Genomic DNA, 19,545 nt, shown 5'->3' with positions numbered 1-19,545 from the left:
TTCATTCACTGAGTCTTAAAATGTTTGAACCGCTCATGGAGAGATAAAATAATAATAAGAAAGGGTGGGCTCCCAGCTTTAGGTCAGTTGTACTGACAGCAAGGATCTATACTTTTGTGACAAATAGTAGCCAGTCACTAATGGAATCAATAAGGCCTTGCAAATATTTACAGGACAAGAAAGCCTTAAGGCAATCAATTCCAATCTATAGGACGATGGAGAGCTTTAGTGCGGCTGTGTTTCAGGTTAGGAAAATCAATAGTCAGCTTTGGAAAAAAGAGGGGGGTAGAGAAACAACTTTGCAGTGGCACCCCTCAATCTTTCACTCAAATGCTCTCCTTCCTTCCATCATCCTGACCTTTGTGTTGATTCCTCTTTTTCCAAAGTCCAAGTTTGACATCACTGCATGTGCCTCGCAGCAGGAGTGGGGAACCACAGAGAGAGCATACAGCACGGTGGTGTGGAGCCGCCTTTGAAGGAGGAGGCAGCCAGTGGATGTGACAGCTTCTCAAAAGCCTGGAAGATAACAGCATTTGCCTGTGGAAGTCTTAACAGGTAGAAAGGTAAAGTAACGGGGGTAAATGGAGGACTGAGAAGGATCTGCACATTCTCTGGGTGATTGGACTTTACAAAAGAAAAAAAAGTGTCACTCAGTTTCTGCTTGGTAATGGAAAAAGCGGTTGATTGACAGAAAAAAAAAGAAAGAAAAGCAATACAGGGAATAAAAATCGGAGTATAATAACTGATTGCTTCCATTTCTCATTGAAGGCAGATTATTTTTTCAGCACAGGGTTTTAATCTTGATGTTCTGAAGTAACCAGCTCAATATTATGCATTAATTTGGCAGAAAATACGGGATTAAATGGGTATATTGGAGAAGAAGACAACAAGATTACTCATTTTTGATGCCCTTATGAGTTCTGATAAATAAGAAATAACGTCAGATTTGCTTTTCTCATGCACCAAGCTCCTACAGAGGCCAATCAGACATCTTCAGCCTTCCCCCCCCTCCCTTTGTGCTAACATACATAAGGGAAAACTGCGCACAAGTTAAATAGCCACACCAAACCCTCTGGTGGGCAACATTAGCATAAATGGATCATTCTGAAGGCTGCTGGGAGGCAAGACAGCTGCTTCATAAGGCCATGCAAACAAAGTGAAGCCACATGTCGTTGTTCCATCACACTGCCGCTGCCCCTAAGCTTCAACACCTAAGTACCTGGTCGACTGCTTCATCACCCAAAGTGCCGAACTGCCTCTGTGTGTTTTACATTATTGACAAATCAGGCACATCCATGCATTAATCAGCTGTTATCTACAGTTTCATTTTGCAATGTAGGCATCATGCAGATGCTGCATGGTCCATGCTTTGAAAAATGACTGTATCCTCGTGTGATAGATACTTCACAGCACGGCTCAATTAACTGAATTTTTCAACTGAGCCGCACAAGAAATCCATAAAGCAGATCAAACCCAAAATGTGCACAAGCGCGCGTGTTTGTGAGCTCGCCAAAGCAAGCAAACAGGCGAGACACACAGAGAAAGAGACCGACCGCACAAACTGGAGAGTCCACTTAGCATATGTGGTTCTAACTGCCAACTTACAAAAAATGTCAATTACTCTCTGTGCATTTGAAACTTTTATGAATGCATCAAGGCTGTATCAAAGCCTTCCACCTCCCGGTTCCCATGAAAATGTTTTCTCTCTCAAAAAAAAAAAGAAAATCCGCTTTAATTATTAAAACTCGGACTTCAACTTTATTAGTGTTTTTCAGAACTTCCTTCAAATTGTTGTTGGACTCGCTGCCAAGCATACCAAAATGAATGTATTGATTCCTACCAGCTTTTTTTTTTTAATCAAAACACACACGCAAACTGTCAAAATTTCAAACCTAATGGATTTAGAGAAAAATTTGTCACGCATTTCGAAAGAAAAGTTGAATTCAGAAAAGACAGAATGGATAATTTTAGGTGTGGATAAGAAAATGACAAAAAAAAAGTGATTTCTGAGCAGACATATTAGAAATGCCACTCACAAACTAAACTAAACCAGTTCGTCTGACTCCATAGCTGAAAGCTACATGTATAGCTCCCGCTAATACTTCAGAAAGACAGTGAGACAGACATCTCTGATCTTTACTTCCAAAAGCAAGACTGTTTTAATCCTTTACTGATCAAAGGCAGCAGCAAACTTTGCTTCATTTTCATTAGGAGAGGATAGAAGACTAGAGGGAACCCCTTCCCGCCTCCTCAGCTCTGAATAGTTTGATCAATCAATAGCAGACCTCAAGCTCAGGCCAGTTGTGCTTCTCTTCCTGTCACTCCGAGATAAATGCAGCGATGGAGCAGTGGCACCAAAATAGTTGTTTCATTAAAGCAGAGTTTGCTCTGAAAGTGAACCAAATTATCCTATTTTGTTATGCTCTGCTCCAGCAGGATGTCTGCTGCCCGACACAAGCTCCAGAATTTAGGTTTATTGATGAAAAAAAAAAAAACAAAGCTTGAATCCTGGTGAAAGGACAAGGGTGAGCTGCTAGTCAAGCACAACTTGGCTACTGTCTGCCTGAGACCCTGCTTGGTAATCTTCCTAATCACAATCTAAACCTGCAGAACAATTGACCTATTTTCATGAGCTTTCTTATCTCTGAATGCATGCCCATATCTCATTTAAAAGTGTTAGAAATCCCTTTTGAATCTAGGTGATCTGTTCCCACCAACCTGTCTCCACATTCCTCTAATCCACTCTGATCTCATCCATTGCATATCAGCCAGACAATGTCATGTTTATAAATTACCCAGCAGCCTCTGCTGGAATATTTCAACATATTGGCACAAAATATCAGACCATCTTTTCTTTTTATGAATAGTTGGGTTACAAAAAGAATGTAATTTCCATGAGCAAGTACATATTTTTATTAAATATACTTTTTTTTAACATTTACTTTTTATGTAAACACATGATTTCTTATAACAATCACAAGAAAATACAAAATGTTTTTTTTTATTCTCAAAACTTTGTTTTAACATTCACTTTTCCTACGTGCAAGTGCTGCTGTGAGATCTTTTCAGTATCTGATAATCTCCAAGTGGTCCTCACAGAGTTAGAAACCAAATAAATAAAATTAAGAAGATAGATACTACTTGGAAAATTGCAACCCTATACAGCTGACCTTCGAGAAGTTTGCAAAGAAGTCAGAATGAAATGTTTTGCTATGCAGCAGCACCTGCACGAATGTGACCTTCTGTGGGAGTCACTAACAGAAAAAAAATATTCTTCCCACTGCAAAATTAAGCATCAGATGGCTGCAGATGAATATTCAAATGCTCAGGATCTACTACCTTGGCAGCGAGTCTTATTGCCCCATAAAAAAGCAGCAGGTTATTTGCCACTAACCAAAGATTTTTCAAAATAGGGAAGAAAAGACATAAAGCTTTGGACTTGTGTGTAGCCAAGGGCACAGAGAAGAAGAAAAAAAATCAGAAACAACTGAAGGAAGAAGGGAAAGCTGTTTATTCTGGAAGTAGTCAATACACCATTTCATAAAAAAAAATTGGGGCTAAAAAGGAAACTCAATAATTGTTCAAAAAGCACAAGCAAAAGGTTTTGACACAGCCCTCACTGTCCCCCTGCCAATCTAAGGTATCGTAGAGAACCCGAATACACAAACAGATGAGTTTAAATGATCCTTTACTACGGCAAAACAAGGTGAAATTGCTGCTGTGACAGATAACCTAAAAACAAAAGAAGTGTATGACAAAGCAGGTCAAGCAATTGCACAACAAAGAGGTGAAATGTGGATTTGTCTGCAAGTAGAGGAAGAGAAGACTATGTATGGCACAACAAGACAATTGCCCAGATGAAAATCAGCAAAAGAGACACAATGAGAGTAAAGAATAAAAAAAATAAAAAATAAAAAATTGAAACATAAAAGGATAGGATAAAACATAACAGGAAATGCAAGATGACAAGGACCATTCACTTTATGGCTTTTGGAAAGACGGTCTTTCTGTATATACTGTATATGCAAGTATATATGTTTTTATTTTTTTTATTTTTTTGGAGAGCTGTGACTTGCATCATTATGTGGTTTTGTCTGCGAGAGTTTTTAATAATTATATTTTAATTGGGGGGAAAAAAAATGTCGATAAAGAAGCCAAAAATTGACTTAAGCTGTTTAAGTTATAATCACTTTCAGAATTTTTTTTTTTTTTTTTTAAATTCAACATGGTGCAGCTTGAAAAACCTAAAGACCAAAGCTTGGACTTAAAATGTAAAGTGTTTATCCACAAAAATATTGTTTTTATAATACAACTTAAAAGACAGTTACCCGTCGCTGGCAAGTCCACTCCTCTGCCAGAAAAATCAATGCCCACGCTGCACCACTAAAAAAAGCCAATAAATGACTTTTTTTTTTCTTGAAAATGGCCTCACCCCAAATGCTTAAGACCTTCAGAACCACACATCCTCTGAGGATTTGGGATTTTAGTTCTTTGGACCCAGTTTAATTTTTGTGTTATGTTAAGTACTGAATGCTCCTGTTTTTATCTGTGTCTTCCTGCTCTGCCATTTAGCTTCTTCACACCTGGGTTTAATTTGCAATCTCCATGGCGGTTTGTTCATTAACCCTCAGTCAGTATATATAAGTCCATGGACGACTCTCATCGATTTACATGGCATCAATTTGCCTCTGATCGCCGGTATTGCGGGGCTTTCAGAAACATGACAGCTTCTGCTCTGACTTTCATTTAATGTTCAACAGACAATCCTGCAGGAAATTAGATGCAATGTCAATAGCAGGTTGTCTACAGGATTAATAAGCACTGCACTTCCAAAATTCCTTAAAAGCAGCTACAAAGAGCGACAAATCTGGTGATACCAGCTCATTTGTCCAGATAAATGATGATAAAATCTATTGCCGAAAGTGAAACAGTAATTTTAATGACAAAACGTCAATCTTAAAAAAATTGGATATCCTAGAGGCCAATCATTAATATGTGTGTGTGTCTTTACCAGACTGACAGCCTACCTATATTGCTGAAGGGTGTTCCTGAAGGATTACTATCACTGTGGCAGTCTGACTGGAGATTAACAAAATAATTTTTTCCATGGCTGGATTCAGTCTGACTCCTTTTTGTTTTCCTCCTTCTCAATGAAACGAGAGGGGATGGGCTCTCCACAGTATTAGCAACTGTAGCATATTAGTCAGCATGAGCCGCCGTCTTTTGTAATGAGTCAGTCTGCCCCCCTCGTGTCTTGCTGTCACCAGGCCAGGCAGATCAGACGTAAAAACTTTGGTGAATTTGTTGTGGAGGAAATAAAAGATGGCGTCCAACCGGTTTGACAACCTTATCCTCGATTCTGTCAACTCTGCCAGCAGGGATGAGGAATAAAATGTAAAGGATATGCATACATTACAAGCACAACAAAAACTGCCCTTCTGCTAATCTACTATAGAATTTATTCTGACATGGGCAGTTGAGCACTCTGGAGTCCATAAAACAACTTCAGCTAAACAGGAAACTGAAGTCAGCAAAAGCAAGCAGCTATGTTTTCTCATATTTACACTTTTTTATTTCTCTGCAAGAAAATGATACGTGTCTAGCAATCATCTGAGGAGGAAGCACAATGCAAAAAGCTGCTCTTTCTATATCAGCTTGGAAGAAAGACACCGTCTGAGGCACATAGAAAGCCAACAACTAAAAACAGGCATAATTTATTTATTTAACTTCGTCCCTGGGTGTGTGAGCCCAGCTCAGGGAGTGCGTGAGGTGTAGACAGAAGCGACGCCACCAGCTGCTGACCTTTACTAGCATCGCATAGCAGCAGGGAGCGCCTCAGTTTACCTGACTCACATTTTGAAAACAGCTAATCAAAAGGTCCCCATGGGTTACTGCCTATAAGGAGGCTGAGTGAGCATGTGTTGACGTATGTGCCTGCATGCATAATTTTGCCCATATAGCACTTTGATTATATCATGACAACTCGACGAGGAGAAGAAAATTACCTCTTTCATTCGCTACAGAGTGTATGTGGGCTGCAGTAACCCTCAAAGTGGGTGTGAGTCTGTGGGATTTAATAAATCAAATCTGAATTTTGGCTTATCCTTTAATTTGTAGCAACCACAGTGATGCTCTGATAACTACTGCATTTCAACGCCAAAACCACACCTTAAAAAGATGTTCAAAGGTTAAACGAGTCTGCACTCTGTCCGCAAACGGCTGAATTTAAATTAAAACTGCATCTGCACACAGGCTTTCATCTCTGAGAGCCGGCTTAATTTTACTGACATTGTCCATGAAAGACCTGACAGTGAAATGCTGCAATGATTTAACTTTGTTGTTTGAAAAATCCAAGCACTGATCCAAATGGACTCAAAGTAACTGTTTCTGCAACTTCTGCTACAAACAGAACTTCAGGAGAAATCTGTTTTTTATTTCACTATATACTAAAGACTAAAGTTCTGCTCAAGAAAAAAAGACAATTACACCAAGAAAATCCACTTTCCCACAACCTACCCCACTTCTGGGAATCCTTTTGCCCTTTCCCATAAAAAGGAATCCATCCAACCTTGTGACTCTTGTTAAATCTCAAAATCCCTAATAGCCAGACGTATTCCTTGACAGAGCTATTAAAGAATTTCCTAATAAGGGTTTATTTCCCCCGTTTTATACAAAATTAAGTATGTAGGTTTTGCAAATTCAACGATATTTAGATATGCCCTATGCTTCTACTTAAACAAAAGTTGCATCCAATTATTTGCAACCCAGTTTTCTAATCGCTACCACAAATGTATATTTTGTGTAAAAATTGCGTAGAAAAGAATGAGTTCGCCACTGTCAACAGAACCAGAGAAACTCTTCTGATTCCCTTTCAAGACATAAGGTAGATGTTTGAGCAGAAGTTCTCATCCAATGATGTAACGCTGCCAAATCACAGCAGCAGAAGGAGACCTTTCTTTGTTCTGTGCAAGATTAATTTGTTCCTGGGGCTGAGAAAGAGAGGTAAAAGGAAAGCTGATGATTCGAACACTACAGGATAAGATCTCACTTGTGTCAAGCCCGAGAACGAGAAAGCGTTGGATGGGAGAAGCAAAAGGCAGAGTATGGAAGCGTGGTAAGGTGGGTAAGGGTGGTGGTGGGAGGGAGTGGCTAGGCTCCTATAGCCTCCAGAAAGTAGGAACTCAATCAGCGGCCAGACGTGGGGCCCTTTGTGCTACAGTGTAATGGGAATTGTGAGATTTTATTAAGAGAGAGCAATTGCATGTGCTCCTCATCAGGGTTTTCATTGTGAAACTGGTCGTCACAATGGCGTTCGGAAAGACATACACAAGGTATTTACTGTCTCACACTCGGAAGAATAGACAGCTCCCAGAAATAGGGTTTCACTCTGAAGCTAGGAGCTCTGTTGCCTATAATTGTCACAGCATCCTCTTGTTCGATCTGTTTCCATCTCCGTCGCTTTCACTCTACTTTTCTACGGCCTTTTTCCTCCCCCTGCTACCCTCTATCCAACTACTTCATTTCTTTGCTCTTTCATTTATCTCTTTCCGTCGGTTTGTCAGTGTGGTGGGGTTTTGTCTTACGATGGTTACATATATTGCAACAGACCAAGAGAAAGGCAAAGGTCTGAGACGACATCACATCACAAAACTCTGTCAACCTAAGTAGTAATGGACCTGTCCTTGTTGGTTTGGTGCCGTCACAGCCAGAATTTCTGAAATACAGGTGTTAAAGTACAAAAGGGAACTGTTAAAGTCTTCCTTTAGGCAGCATACAAATGTAAAGGAAAACAATGCTGTTCTGACCTGGTAAGTGACAAAAACCTAGCTTTGTTGATTTAATTATTAGTTGGATAAAATCATACCGCTTTTACTTTAGAAGAGGAAAGCTTACCTCAAATAAAACTACCCATATTTCTCTGCAGGACCAATCAGAGCCCCACATAGAGGCACGGAAACCCAGGCTTCCATTAAGTACAAAAAAGGGATGGACCGTATTTTTGGCAACCAAATATATTTAGCCGAATACTGCAACGAAAGCAACAAGCCTTCGGTGGGAGTGACTTATAAAGTAAGGCCGAATAGTGGCGTGTGATGCAACGAAGCAATCTTACATTAATGATCTTAGACCTTCTTTAAAATGTCAGCAGTGTGGACGTATTTTAAAGTAATTCAGAGCAACAAAAGAAGTGCAGTTTGCAGTGAATGAGCAGCGAAAACATGTCTAAAGTTTATTCTAGGCTATTTATGCAATATTTGAAAAAAGAAGAAAGACTCAACTTCCACATTTGATGTTCAGTACCTACTCAGTATTTAGACAAGTGTTTTAATTTTTATTCGACTTCGGCCACACATTTTCATTTTGGTGTGTCCCTAGTACAAAGTACTGTACATGCATTGCCACAATTAGAGGGGCAGAAAATAGATTTCTGATTTTATCCAATCACATAAACACTCCCTCTCCCGATTGAGCAAATAGTAGATTTGTGATTACAAGTTAAGATGTTTTTGGTAGGAAAGTCATCTGACTTGACTGTGAGGTGATTTTCTATTGAACAACTATCATCCCTCTCTGTCTTGATCTGGCTTTGTCTAAACGAATCCAAACTTCTAGAGCCACGAAGTCACAGGCCTCTCCATCACAGCCAATCTGATAAAAGGATGAGAGAGGATATCATGTGCTCCTCACACAAATCCTGCCTGTAATCTGTACATTGCTGTTGTTCTACTTTTCTCCTTGTAATCTCTTGCAATGCCCAGCATTCTGTTCAATCCTGTCAGTCCGTAAAATACAGCACGTCAAATATCCTGGTCAGCCACAGTTGGGAGAAAGATAAAGAAAGCGGAAGGAGACTTTTGTTTAAAGAGAAAAGTATTACTCGGGAATAAATGTACTGTGAAAAATGGGGGGCTGATAGTGTTGGTATGTGGCATAACACAGCTACGCAGTCTGACCATCTGATAATGAGGCAAGACAGAAGGAGGCTGGGATTACATTCTCCAGCAGAGATAGGGACCAGCTCAGGCCATATGTGGTCCGGTCCCTGAAAATCCCATTTGACCACAAATCATCTAAATAAGAAAACATCTAAAGCGCAGATTTGGAAAGAAAAGAAGTGTTTGATATAAACGGATGACATGGAGTTACACGCAAATGTTACTTCAATCAGTAGATTATTTCTCCACCTTAAGTCCATCAACACAGTGGCTAACCCCTAGCAAAGCTCTGCCAAATGTTGTTTTCTCCAGGACTTTTGCCCCTTGCCCCCGAGGTAGCTTGATTTTACCAACGCTACATTCTGTGTTTTTATTTAACTGTATTCCTCAGTTCATCTGTTAAGGTCTGTAGATGTAAAGCGATGGCAGTTCTATGTAATTTCTCTGATGTGAGTGGATTTCTGTCATAGGCTTGCGCCTAGAATGAGCCACCTGAAGCGTACGTAAAGTTGCATTCAGCAGAAAACACACTTGTAAAAACTTGCCCCATCTCCAGCCCTCCTTCATTTTGTCCACATGCTGACAGTTCCTATCTCGTATTTTCTCTGTGCCTGTTTGTGTTAATAAGCTTTAACAAAGAGGGGCAAACACCTACAAATGGATGCAGACTTGGTGCGAAGCACAGTGAATCAGGAAGACCTGAAAAGAAAAAGTGCACTGGAGCACAGCTGACAAAGACAATAAAGCTGTAGACATGAGGCAAAAAAACATTGTTTCTGATGTATGAAATGTGTATGAGAAACGGTTTTGTTTGATATGAAATGCAGTGACTGCCCACACATTTTTGTCTCGTTTGGATCCCTGCCCATAACTAACAAGAGAGAAGCCAGGTGTTGTTGAGCCTCAGGGTCAGCTCGGGGCTCTGCAGGCTGGGTGATTGTGGCAAAGCTCCAATGAAAACTGTAAACTTGACTCTATGCCACAGGATTCAATTTACAAGCTGCTGGTTTAAGCTGGCACACGGAACAAGCCTGTTGTTTGCACCAGGATGCGCTGTCTGTTTTGGAGGCTTTTTGTCCTGCAGTTAACGAGCACTCTAGTGGGAGAGAAACTGTAATGGTCGATTACGGCTGTGATAATGGCAAACTCTTTTGTGTGCTCTGAATGGTGAAAACCCATTTCCTTACCTAGAGCGAAATAAACAACCAGGGAAAAAAAGAAAGTCTTAGTTCATCTTCCTGAAAAGCCAGGTGCTTTGAAACAATGCGTCGATGGAGGACTCAGAGCAGTCTGAATGTGGATCTGGATATTTGTCAAGAGGATCAAGCATGCCCAAAAACAATCGCCCAACATCCATCTTCTTTACTATTCCTTATGCCTCCACATTTGCCACTGATTTATTCACTTACAAAGGCGCTCTTAGAGATACCCCAGAACACTACTCTGTATTCCTGCTGTATCCCAAGATTTTAGGTAATTTAAATTCATAAACAATGCTGCAGGCAACTCTTTGCATATGAGAAAAAGCTGGCTGCATAAATTAAATGAGAACTGAAACTTGATAAGAAACTTCAGCATATGGTGGTGTTAGAAGGCATATTTGGTGACAGACCAATTCAGGTTAAGTTTCAAGAGACTTTTGTAAAATCCATGTAGAGTTTTGTAGTTATTTTTTATTTTTATTTAAGGGACTACAATGCAGTTAAAGGGCTACAGAATGTACACCTGCCTACATATTTTTATCACCCATAGAAAGCACTAAAAACACATGATTCAGCTTTCAAAACAGTACGACCCATAGACCTAGAAATCGATTGAGTGTCAATCACAGTGCTGACAAAAAATTATTCTAGGACATACAGTAAGATTAATTGAGAAATTTCCTTTGTCACATCAGATCCACAGGTGCCTGAAGTGGAAAAGACGGCTTTTGTCGGCACAGCGATGTCAGTTAGTGTATAAGACTTGCAGTTCAACACAATTAATCCTTGACCGGGGGACATGCAGTCACAGCTTCAGTGTCAGTCTGGTGATGAGGTCGTGGTGAGTGACCAGACTCTGTCTTGTGCTGATTAGTCAAGAGAGTTTACAAAGCCACCAAAACTGTGGGCGGCCATTTGTCTGGCACCCTGTAATTAATCCATTTCCATGGGAGCCTGTTGGGAGTCTGTGGGAATTGCTAAAGAGGCTCTTGAAAGGCAATTACCAGACACACAAATTCCACACAGAGGAACACACAAGACAAAAGAGTGTTTGGGTGACACTGTGGGATCCAATGAGTTACCAATACTTCCCTGCTCCGTGAGATAGCTGATTAGAGAAGTGTCATGGAGCAGAACCTAAAGCAGCTTAAAAAAACAACAGGGGTGGAAAGGAATTTACAACACAAAAGTCGGAGAAGTAAAAGGCTTGCTGTAAAGTGGGTTCATTTATCTGTGCACGTTAAGGTCAGTGCTGAGGTTTTTTTTCCCCATCGCAGGCCATAAATGGTTGACATTTCCAGCTAGATGTCTTGAAGATGCTTTGCACAGCACTGCAGTGATGTGGAAAGGTAATTCATGTACACCACTGTATCTAGAAGCAGAAAAAAAAGCCCTCTGACCAAGGCCACAGCTGAGCGCTTTTGCTATTTGACCCTAAAAATGAGGTGAAGTCATGCTACGCTAATAGATATATTCCCCACTGATATAATTTCGCAAGTCACAAGACACGATTTATGCTCAATAATGGAGAAATTGTTACTCCTTCATTCGTAGTGGGGTCTGACACCAAGCATGAACACACAATTTTATCACCAGCTCGTCTAGAGAAAACAGATGTCCAGTCTTTCCATATAGTGCAATAATAACACACTCCCACCAAGCACACACAAAGTCACCCAGTCACCCGCGCATTAAAGAGAGGCAGCTGCCAGAGCATTAGTGTCCAAAACCTCAGTAGAAAGGCAGACATAAACAAGCATGACAGTTGGTTTTGGGGATGCGAGGCACACTGATTGACAGTGCTCTGTCGGACGGATTAGAGACGTTCATTTCGTCCTGAACTCAATTATATTTTACAAAGGCTGACATCCCCAGTTAATTGCAGCCTTTCCACATGAGGGAATTATTTGCACTTCTCAATTCCCTGACCATGTGTACTCTGTTCCACATGTATAGGCTTCATCTAATATGTGGAAATATTGCAAATTAGATCAGTGAAAAAAATAAATAAATGTGGAAAAACCAAAGAAAAAAGAAAAAAAAAAGTTCTAGAAGTGTGTAGAACTTCTGGCATGAATCAACACAGTTCGTAATTGCCTATATATTTTTTTTTAAGTGGGTTTGAATTTTACCTTAAAGACAGCTTAGGTTAGAAACAGATCCAGAGTGACAACATTGTGATGATTGACATGCTGATGAAGAGAAGAAGAGGAGATCAAGAGAGGAGAAAAAGGTTATGCAGTGCCACTGGCTGAACCAAAATGAAAATGTGAGTCTTGCCCATGGAAGGATATGACAGAAATCCCAGGCTGGGTTTGTGCTGGGGAGGGAATGTCTGGGCGGTAATGTCAAGGAAGCCCATGAGCCCAGCACAGATATCTATGGAATATTAACCTCCATATTCATGCAAATGTCTCTTTGTGACCAGGTGGTTGACAATGAAACAAACAGAAAAAGCTGTTAGACTCAACATCCCAGATTATCCAGCCATTTGTAACTATTACCCGCCACTCTTCTCAGCAGACATTCAATAGTTGACATGTGTCAGCCTACAAAAGTCAGATTACCGTGCCTCTAATCCACCTCTGAGGCTAACTGGGTGGGTGAGAGGGTTTGGGATGATCTGCAACACCACAAATAATCCAGTACCTTGCATATCAGTGCGCCGAGGGAAGGGGGGATGTTGTTGCTCTCATATTTATCAGTGTTGGTGTACGTTTGAGGTGCCATGAAGCCTTGGATTAGATTAGTTGCTGTTGCTGACATGTGGAGAGACAGCTGTCGCCAAGACATGAGAAACCAAAGGGTTTGTATCTCCCCGCTACCCTTGGGCTGTCCCTCGTTGTCGGAAAGCTAATCCCGTATCATTGTTTTGCAGTTTTGTTTGTTATAATGGGTATCAGTGACATCACAGACGTTGACACTGGCTCAACAGCAAACAACATCTCTGTTTATCTTAGTCGGTGAGATACAGAGTGAAAAACACTCCCAGATGGAAGCAATGCACTGACGCAGATGTACCAGAGTAAATAGGTAGAGAGGAATTATTTTGTTGATAATAATCCCATCAAACAGCTGAATGAAGTTTCTGGTTCATCGCCAGAAACAATCCTTTTGTTAGATTGGATAGATGCACATTAACTTTAGAGACGTTCAGCATCTACAGAAGGGAGACAACCACACCTAAAAAACATAGCTTCCCAAGAGAGAAGGTCCATCGTGAGAAATATAGAAAAAATAAAGTATTTTATAATTTGATGGTGGGGCGAATGACTCATTTAGTTGAGTGCCTAGATCATGCAGTACCTCTCAGCAACAATGATCTCTGACTTGGTCACAGTGACCCGGCTAAGAAAGACTCTTGAGTGCCGCTTAGATCAGACTTTTTGAGGGGAGTAAAAATTCATACTCACTCAACTTCTCTTGAAATAATATATTTTTAATTTAGTGAAAAATGGTGGGTTTAAACAATTTCAGCGGTTCACATTAACTGGGAGTCCTCCAGATCACTAGTTAGTTTAAAGTGAAACCAAGCTGGGAGCAGTGCTGCATCAAGCAGAGACTTCTTTCTGCGGGGAGACACAGCGCTCATTAAGGTCAATCACACTCATGACCCTTTTTGAGGCTTTCCAGCACCTGATTGAGAGGGGCTGACAGAAGAGGTAGGCTAATTTGAGTGTGACCAATATGTTTCCTAAGGTCTGTTCTTGACACTTCAGTAAAGCTCGGAACTGTTTTTGCCAAGAGATGCAGCTACTTAATAGTATTATGATTTCAACTGTTGTGCTTTCAGTTGGAACTGGGCTGGTTTGTTGATCTTTTTATCCCCTCCTGGTCCTCAGCAGTCTTATACTGTTGGGTTTTGTTATTTATTTTAGTTTGGAGTTGGACCTTGGTAGTCTTCATTTGCAGGCTTTGTTTATTCCTTTTGATTAGTTAGATTTTCTCAGGCAGCCCTAGCACGGAGCTTCTGACTCCGATGGTCAATGTTTGGCCAAGGCTCCAATCCCTCTGTTGTCTTTTGTTGGGACCAGCACAGTAATTTTTTGTTTTACAGGACACAGGTTCTTTCTTCCACTTAATAAACTGTGTTCCTTAACTTATTGGTGTCCATTTTTTCATATATTATGGCCCCTTTGTAATTTCCCTTAGACTGTGACAGGTTTGCCTGTCAGGGCCGTAATGAACAAATTGAGGCTTATTTACTTTTACGAAAGATGGTTTTAGTGTACCATATTAACAGATGATCAGACAACTAACTACAGCACATGTAACTCTGAAAGGTAAGCTTACTGTTGAATGAACAGATTAAAAAGGAAGTTGGAATCATAGAAGAGTTTGCAGTCGCTGTAGAACAATGAGCAAGATTATCTGATTTGTAGCTCCTGAGGGGGTTTTAGGAGAAATCTGCTCAAAGAAAATCCAGAAAAAATAATCCAAAAGTTGTTTAGAGAGAAATTTGGACTTTAATGTAATCATGGACTCGCATGACCAGCATCCATTCACAAGGACTACAGTAGACTTAACCTTAATTTGTATACAGGTTAACCATGTAACACTAGAGCTTTACATTATTTAGACTAGCGTAACTCTTAAACCGATTCTGCCATCAATTTAAAACGGCTAATTCTGTCGCAGAGAAAAGCGTTTTTTTTTCTCAGCGACAGAATCAGAGGATTCACGTTGATCGCATAAAGGGTCGAAGAGTTACAGTATGTCAAAAAGGGTGTTATTTAGCATCTCTAGAGCTAAAGGTTTAAAACTAAGCAAAACTACTACAAACTAGTGCTGAACTGAATGGACCAAGGGCATTATTCACAAGGGAAATAAGGTGTGTTGCATGAACTTGATTGTGTTAGAGTAGACGGAGAAACAAGAGGGACAAAAAGGTTAAGTGAGAACTTTAGAGCAGCATGACAACTGTTAACAATTTATACTGGTATAACTCTGCAAGAACAGATAAAAACGAGTTGATATCCTATCACTGAGAGAGCGTCCCTCTATTTTGGAGATAGGGAAGTCGATAATGGAGTGTGTTTTTGTTTTGTTTTTCATTACAGAAAATGGCAATCAACTATTCCAAAGGCTTGTTATGAAGAAGCACTTCTAAACTCTGCTGATGCTCCTCTAAGTCAGACTGACATAAAAAAGTGAATAACTCAGCCCCAACACACACACTTTTCCCCTCTCCCTCCCCACACACACTAAAGGTCACAAATAAATAAAAAATAATAAAAGAACAAAAAGGGGTTTATACAAATTTACACTCTGGTTTTCTGAATATATATGACATCTTTTTGTAATAGTAAAACCTGTCCAACACAAAAGGCCTTCAGCCCACATCTGTTTTCTCAGTTGTTGGACAGAACAAGTTAAAAAAATAAATAAATTAAAGTGAATTACTGCAACATGAAAGATAAAGACGTGTTGATGTTTTTTAAGATGCATTTGTTATTTTACAAAAGCGCCGAAATCTTTCACCATGTGAAAGAACGGTGTTTCTCAATTGGTTTATTCTGTGGCTCTAAAACAGAATTCCCTCTTTTTTTTCAAGGTTTAGGGTTTATTATCAGAACAGATAAACACCAACAGGTTAGTATTAGAATATATTCTGATTGGTTTTATAGCAGCTGAAGCAAAAATATTTGAATTGCTAAATCTTAGGACACACTTTCCAAGAGCTCCATTAAAGCACAAGTTTTAAACTTTGCTGCTCCAGAGAAACCAGACACACAAAGTAACAAAGAAAAGGAGATCAGGAGTGATCCTGCATTAACAAATGATTAAACCAAAGAAGAGCTAAAAGGCAATTTCCCAAGATTCTGTCTCCATTATTATTCCATGAGCAGAAGTTGAAGAGAAATTCTGCCTTTTTTAAGGAGAGAATTTTCTAACAGATTAAAAGTTTAGTTTTAAGGAATGGATGCTACCCTTATTGTCATTGGGTTCAATTACAAGACTTTGTCGACCAAATGCATGACCAAAACAACATAAGTCTCAACAAGAATCACATAGACAAGATGAAAGGTAGATGTTTCTCCAGGATGCATGGCACAATTTTTGAAGCAAAAAGATACATTCAGCCTACATTCACTTTATTCTGTGGGTGAAGGCAAAATAATTATTTGGCTTTTTGTGAAGCCCGAGGACGTAAACACTTAGCAGTCCAGAAATCAACAACAGATTGCTCCTGATACCCTAAAAAAAATTCTCAAGTGAAATGTAAAGCCATCTGTGTGAATGCAGACGCTTGGCAAAAATTGGGTCCTGCAACAGAACAATCATCCTAAACACATGAGCAAATCTACAACAGAATGGCCGCAGGAGAAAAGAATCAAGGTGTTGCAGTGGCCCATTCAAAGTCCAGAGCTCAACCTGATTGAAATGCAGTGGCTGGATGGTAAAAGAGCCCTCTGCATACCCTGGCTGCATAACTTAGCAAAATGTAAAGAAGCGAAGGAATAAAACTCTTCCATAATGATGCAAAAGGCTAAAAAGTTCATGCAGAAAAATTCCTCGTAGCTGTGCATTCTAAAGTCACTAATAATGCTGCTGAGTTATGCTGTTCTTTTAGTTATAAATAGCATCAGTGCATGACATAATACTTTTTGTTGTGAATTCACCAGGTTTTATTAATTTTACAACCTTTTGATTCATAAAAAAAGAGTGTTTTCTGCTCACATATGTATGTGTATTAGAGACTGTACTTGTGCCAAACACCATATATTCATGGTAAAATGAGTTTCTGGGGAGAGCAATGCAGCGGTTAGACAGACTCACTGCTGAATGTCCTTTACAGTGCCTGACAATCAAGCTTACAGATTTTTCTTTAATAGCATACTGAAATGCTGCGTAAAGCCTAAATTGTAGCACTCAATGGGCAACAGATGATGGAATTAAAGAGATTTAGGGCTTTGGGGGAAAACAGACTGGATATATTTGATGTGGGACTAGGAATGATGGAAGAGAGAGAAGAGGGCAGAGGAGCAAGGCAGCATCTGGCCCTTGTAAGGACACAGCTATCTGGGAAGTCTCTACAGAATGAGAAGGGAGCTGACTGATAGCTCTTTCTAACAGCCTCTACGTGCACAGACTGGCACTCACCTACTAGTAACACCTGCTGCATCCATATGGTGCTACAATATTGTGCATCCCCTAAACAAAACTAGGACACGGGAGCCTAAAAAAAGTTCTAACTGTGAAATTACAAGGCTGTCACAGAAAAACACTCATTCCAACCCAACCCCTGCTTGAGGTAACCATAGAAACTCCTCACCTGTCGTCTCATCGACAACAATAGGCAGGCAGCCAGGTCAGAGTGACACATTTTCTCTGCCTCGCAAACACACTGGATGATTTTTCATGTGCAGTGCGGTTTCCCATTTTCGCTCTTGTTCCTACTAGAGCGCACACTGAAACACACAGCTTACTCCATACACACCAGATTTATCATCTGGCTTTTTCTCCACCCTCCCACTGTTCCTTGTTACATTCTGTCCCTTTTTTCCTGTTTGTCTTTCATTAATAGCACTTGTACTGTCATAGATACATGAACAGACACGCGAGCACAGTGACACATTATAATTTCAACGTTTTTGCCAGAGAAAGCTGGCAAAATGGCAGGATTTCTCCTGACCTGGCATATTCTAATCGCGAGTGAAAATGTGGCCAAGTATAAAGGACCAGTAGGCTTCAGCAGCCTCTATTCATTGGAGACAAAACCTGGATCTGCGGCATGATCTGGCTGGTCGAACTTGTGAATAGAGCCAGCAATCCAGCGATGCCAGACCTTGTTAACCTCTATACTGCAAGGCACTGCTTGGATGAGTACCACGAAACATTAAAAAGAAAAAGAAAAGAAAAAGTTCAACTGGTGAGGACGTTGCCATCCTGTTAATGGGATTTCATGTTCTGTACTGCATTTGGAGACTAAAGATCATTGACTCACAGCAGCAATGCTCAAGGACACATCATAGTCCATGGGCAATCCAGCTCCACTGGAATTCTAAACACAAACTCTGACTTTTGCCAAAAGTGCAAAGAAGTTGAAATATTTCAAAGAAGACAGGGAGACTGACACTCTTAAACAAGCCCTGGTTCAAGGGATAAAACTAAAGCACAGGAGTTCTTCAAATGTTCGGACGGGAAGGCCTTTGTCCTCGGAGATAGGAGTAGGATGGGCTTTCCCACCTCTCATTTTCCTGCCGCTTTTATCTTGCTGCACACTGCAGACTCAGTGACTCACTGAGCAAGAAAAACATGGCCAAAACCAATAACCAGCAGATAGCATCTCTTACACTAACAAGCTTTTCACTTGGGGATACCATCAGCTCCCTGGTTTTCTCATACAGCTAATTAGGGATGGACTGAGAAGCGGACCCGCAGCTATCTATTCGCCTTGTTTTTATCCTCTCAGTGGTTTCCAAATCTTCTTCTTGCCTCTGTCACTTTGTCCATCTGCCCCCTCTTATGCACACTTCTCCCTCCTAATTCAAAGCTCAATTCATTCACTTTTTATGCATCTATCTACCATCTTCAGTCATCACCACCGTTACTGCCATTGTGTCCAGCCCAAGGCCACAACTGCCTCCTAATCCCATTAGACCAAACACAATCAATTATCCAGCCAGCCACGAGGATCTGAGAGCATTAAAAGGTTAGCTCGGGAGATTTAAAGCCATTGATGTCGATGACAAGAATGCACCCCACAACCCTCGGCCTGAAGCACTCAGCTTACCAGTGTGTCAGTGTCTGTGTACGTGTGTCAGCGCGTGTTCATCAACATGACAACCTGGCACCAACTAGAGCCACCATGCATCGCTAGCAGACCTTTAATCATGTCGCTGCAAGTCCCGGCAAATTACTACCTTGTGATGGTAATCGATAAAGCGATAAACAGAGCCCAGCACTGCAGCGCCTGCTGTGGAGAAATACCACTGCAGACACTGGTTGCTCAACGTTTTCTCCTCTCATAATCCAACCGTCTATTGGCAAAAGAGGAAAAAAAAAAGAAGCAGAATGAAGGGCCCTCTTGTTCCGAGCTGGAAAGGCACATTGTGGAGGAGAGAGCGGCGCACGCTCGTGCACTTGCATTGAGGGATGAAGGAGTTCAGGAGCCACAGGTGCGGTCCAATCAATACTATCTGACAGATAGACTGATATAATCTTATAGTAATCTGTAGACTCATTTCATCTCCTCCTCCTATCTGCCCCACCACAGACTGTCCATAAACTCTTTGCCCCAGTGCTGCTTCATTCACAGCTTGATGCAATTTTCCCCCTCCCGCCCTTTTATCTTTCCCATATTCTCCTCTTCGTTCCCCCACTCTCCTCTCACTGACTCGATTCCTTCTCATGCAGGAAAATTAAATATGATCATTCCTCTTCAAAGGCGCCACCATTAGGCG

At 40.7% G+C, this 19,545-nt stretch overlaps 1 protein-coding gene across 11 annotated transcripts in view; it reads right to left on the bottom strand.

Moving 5' to 3' along the window:
- Nucleotides 1–19,545, bottom strand: part of sdk2a (sidekick cell adhesion molecule 2a) — a 79,835-nt gene that overhangs the window by 47,798 nt on the left and 12,492 nt on the right. For 4 of the 11 annotated variants that reach the window (XM_078950936.1, XM_078950934.1, XM_078950940.1 and 1 more), the window contains exon 1: nt 359–631. The exons of 3 other annotated variants lie outside the window; for them this stretch is intronic. In XM_078950936.1, coding sequence (XP_078807062.1) covers nt 359–533 — 175 coding nt within the window. In that variant the 5' untranslated portion in view covers nt 534–631. Of the gene's footprint in view, nt 1–358; nt 633–19,545 lie in introns of those variants that run through there. 4 more of the 11 variants (XM_078950933.1, XM_078950935.1, XM_078950938.1 and 1 more) reach the window with 3 other exon arrangements.

Source organism: Oryzias latipes, chromosome 8, assembly GCF_053564925.1.
Source record: "Oryzias latipes strain Hd-rR chromosome 8, Olatipes_Hd-rR_3.1".
In the NCBI taxonomy this organism is placed as follows: domain Eukaryota; kingdom Metazoa; phylum Chordata; class Actinopteri; order Beloniformes; family Adrianichthyidae; genus Oryzias; species Oryzias latipes.
The sequence above is the reverse complement of the archived record's forward strand: the minus strand, read 5'-3'. Positions and strand labels throughout refer to the sequence as shown.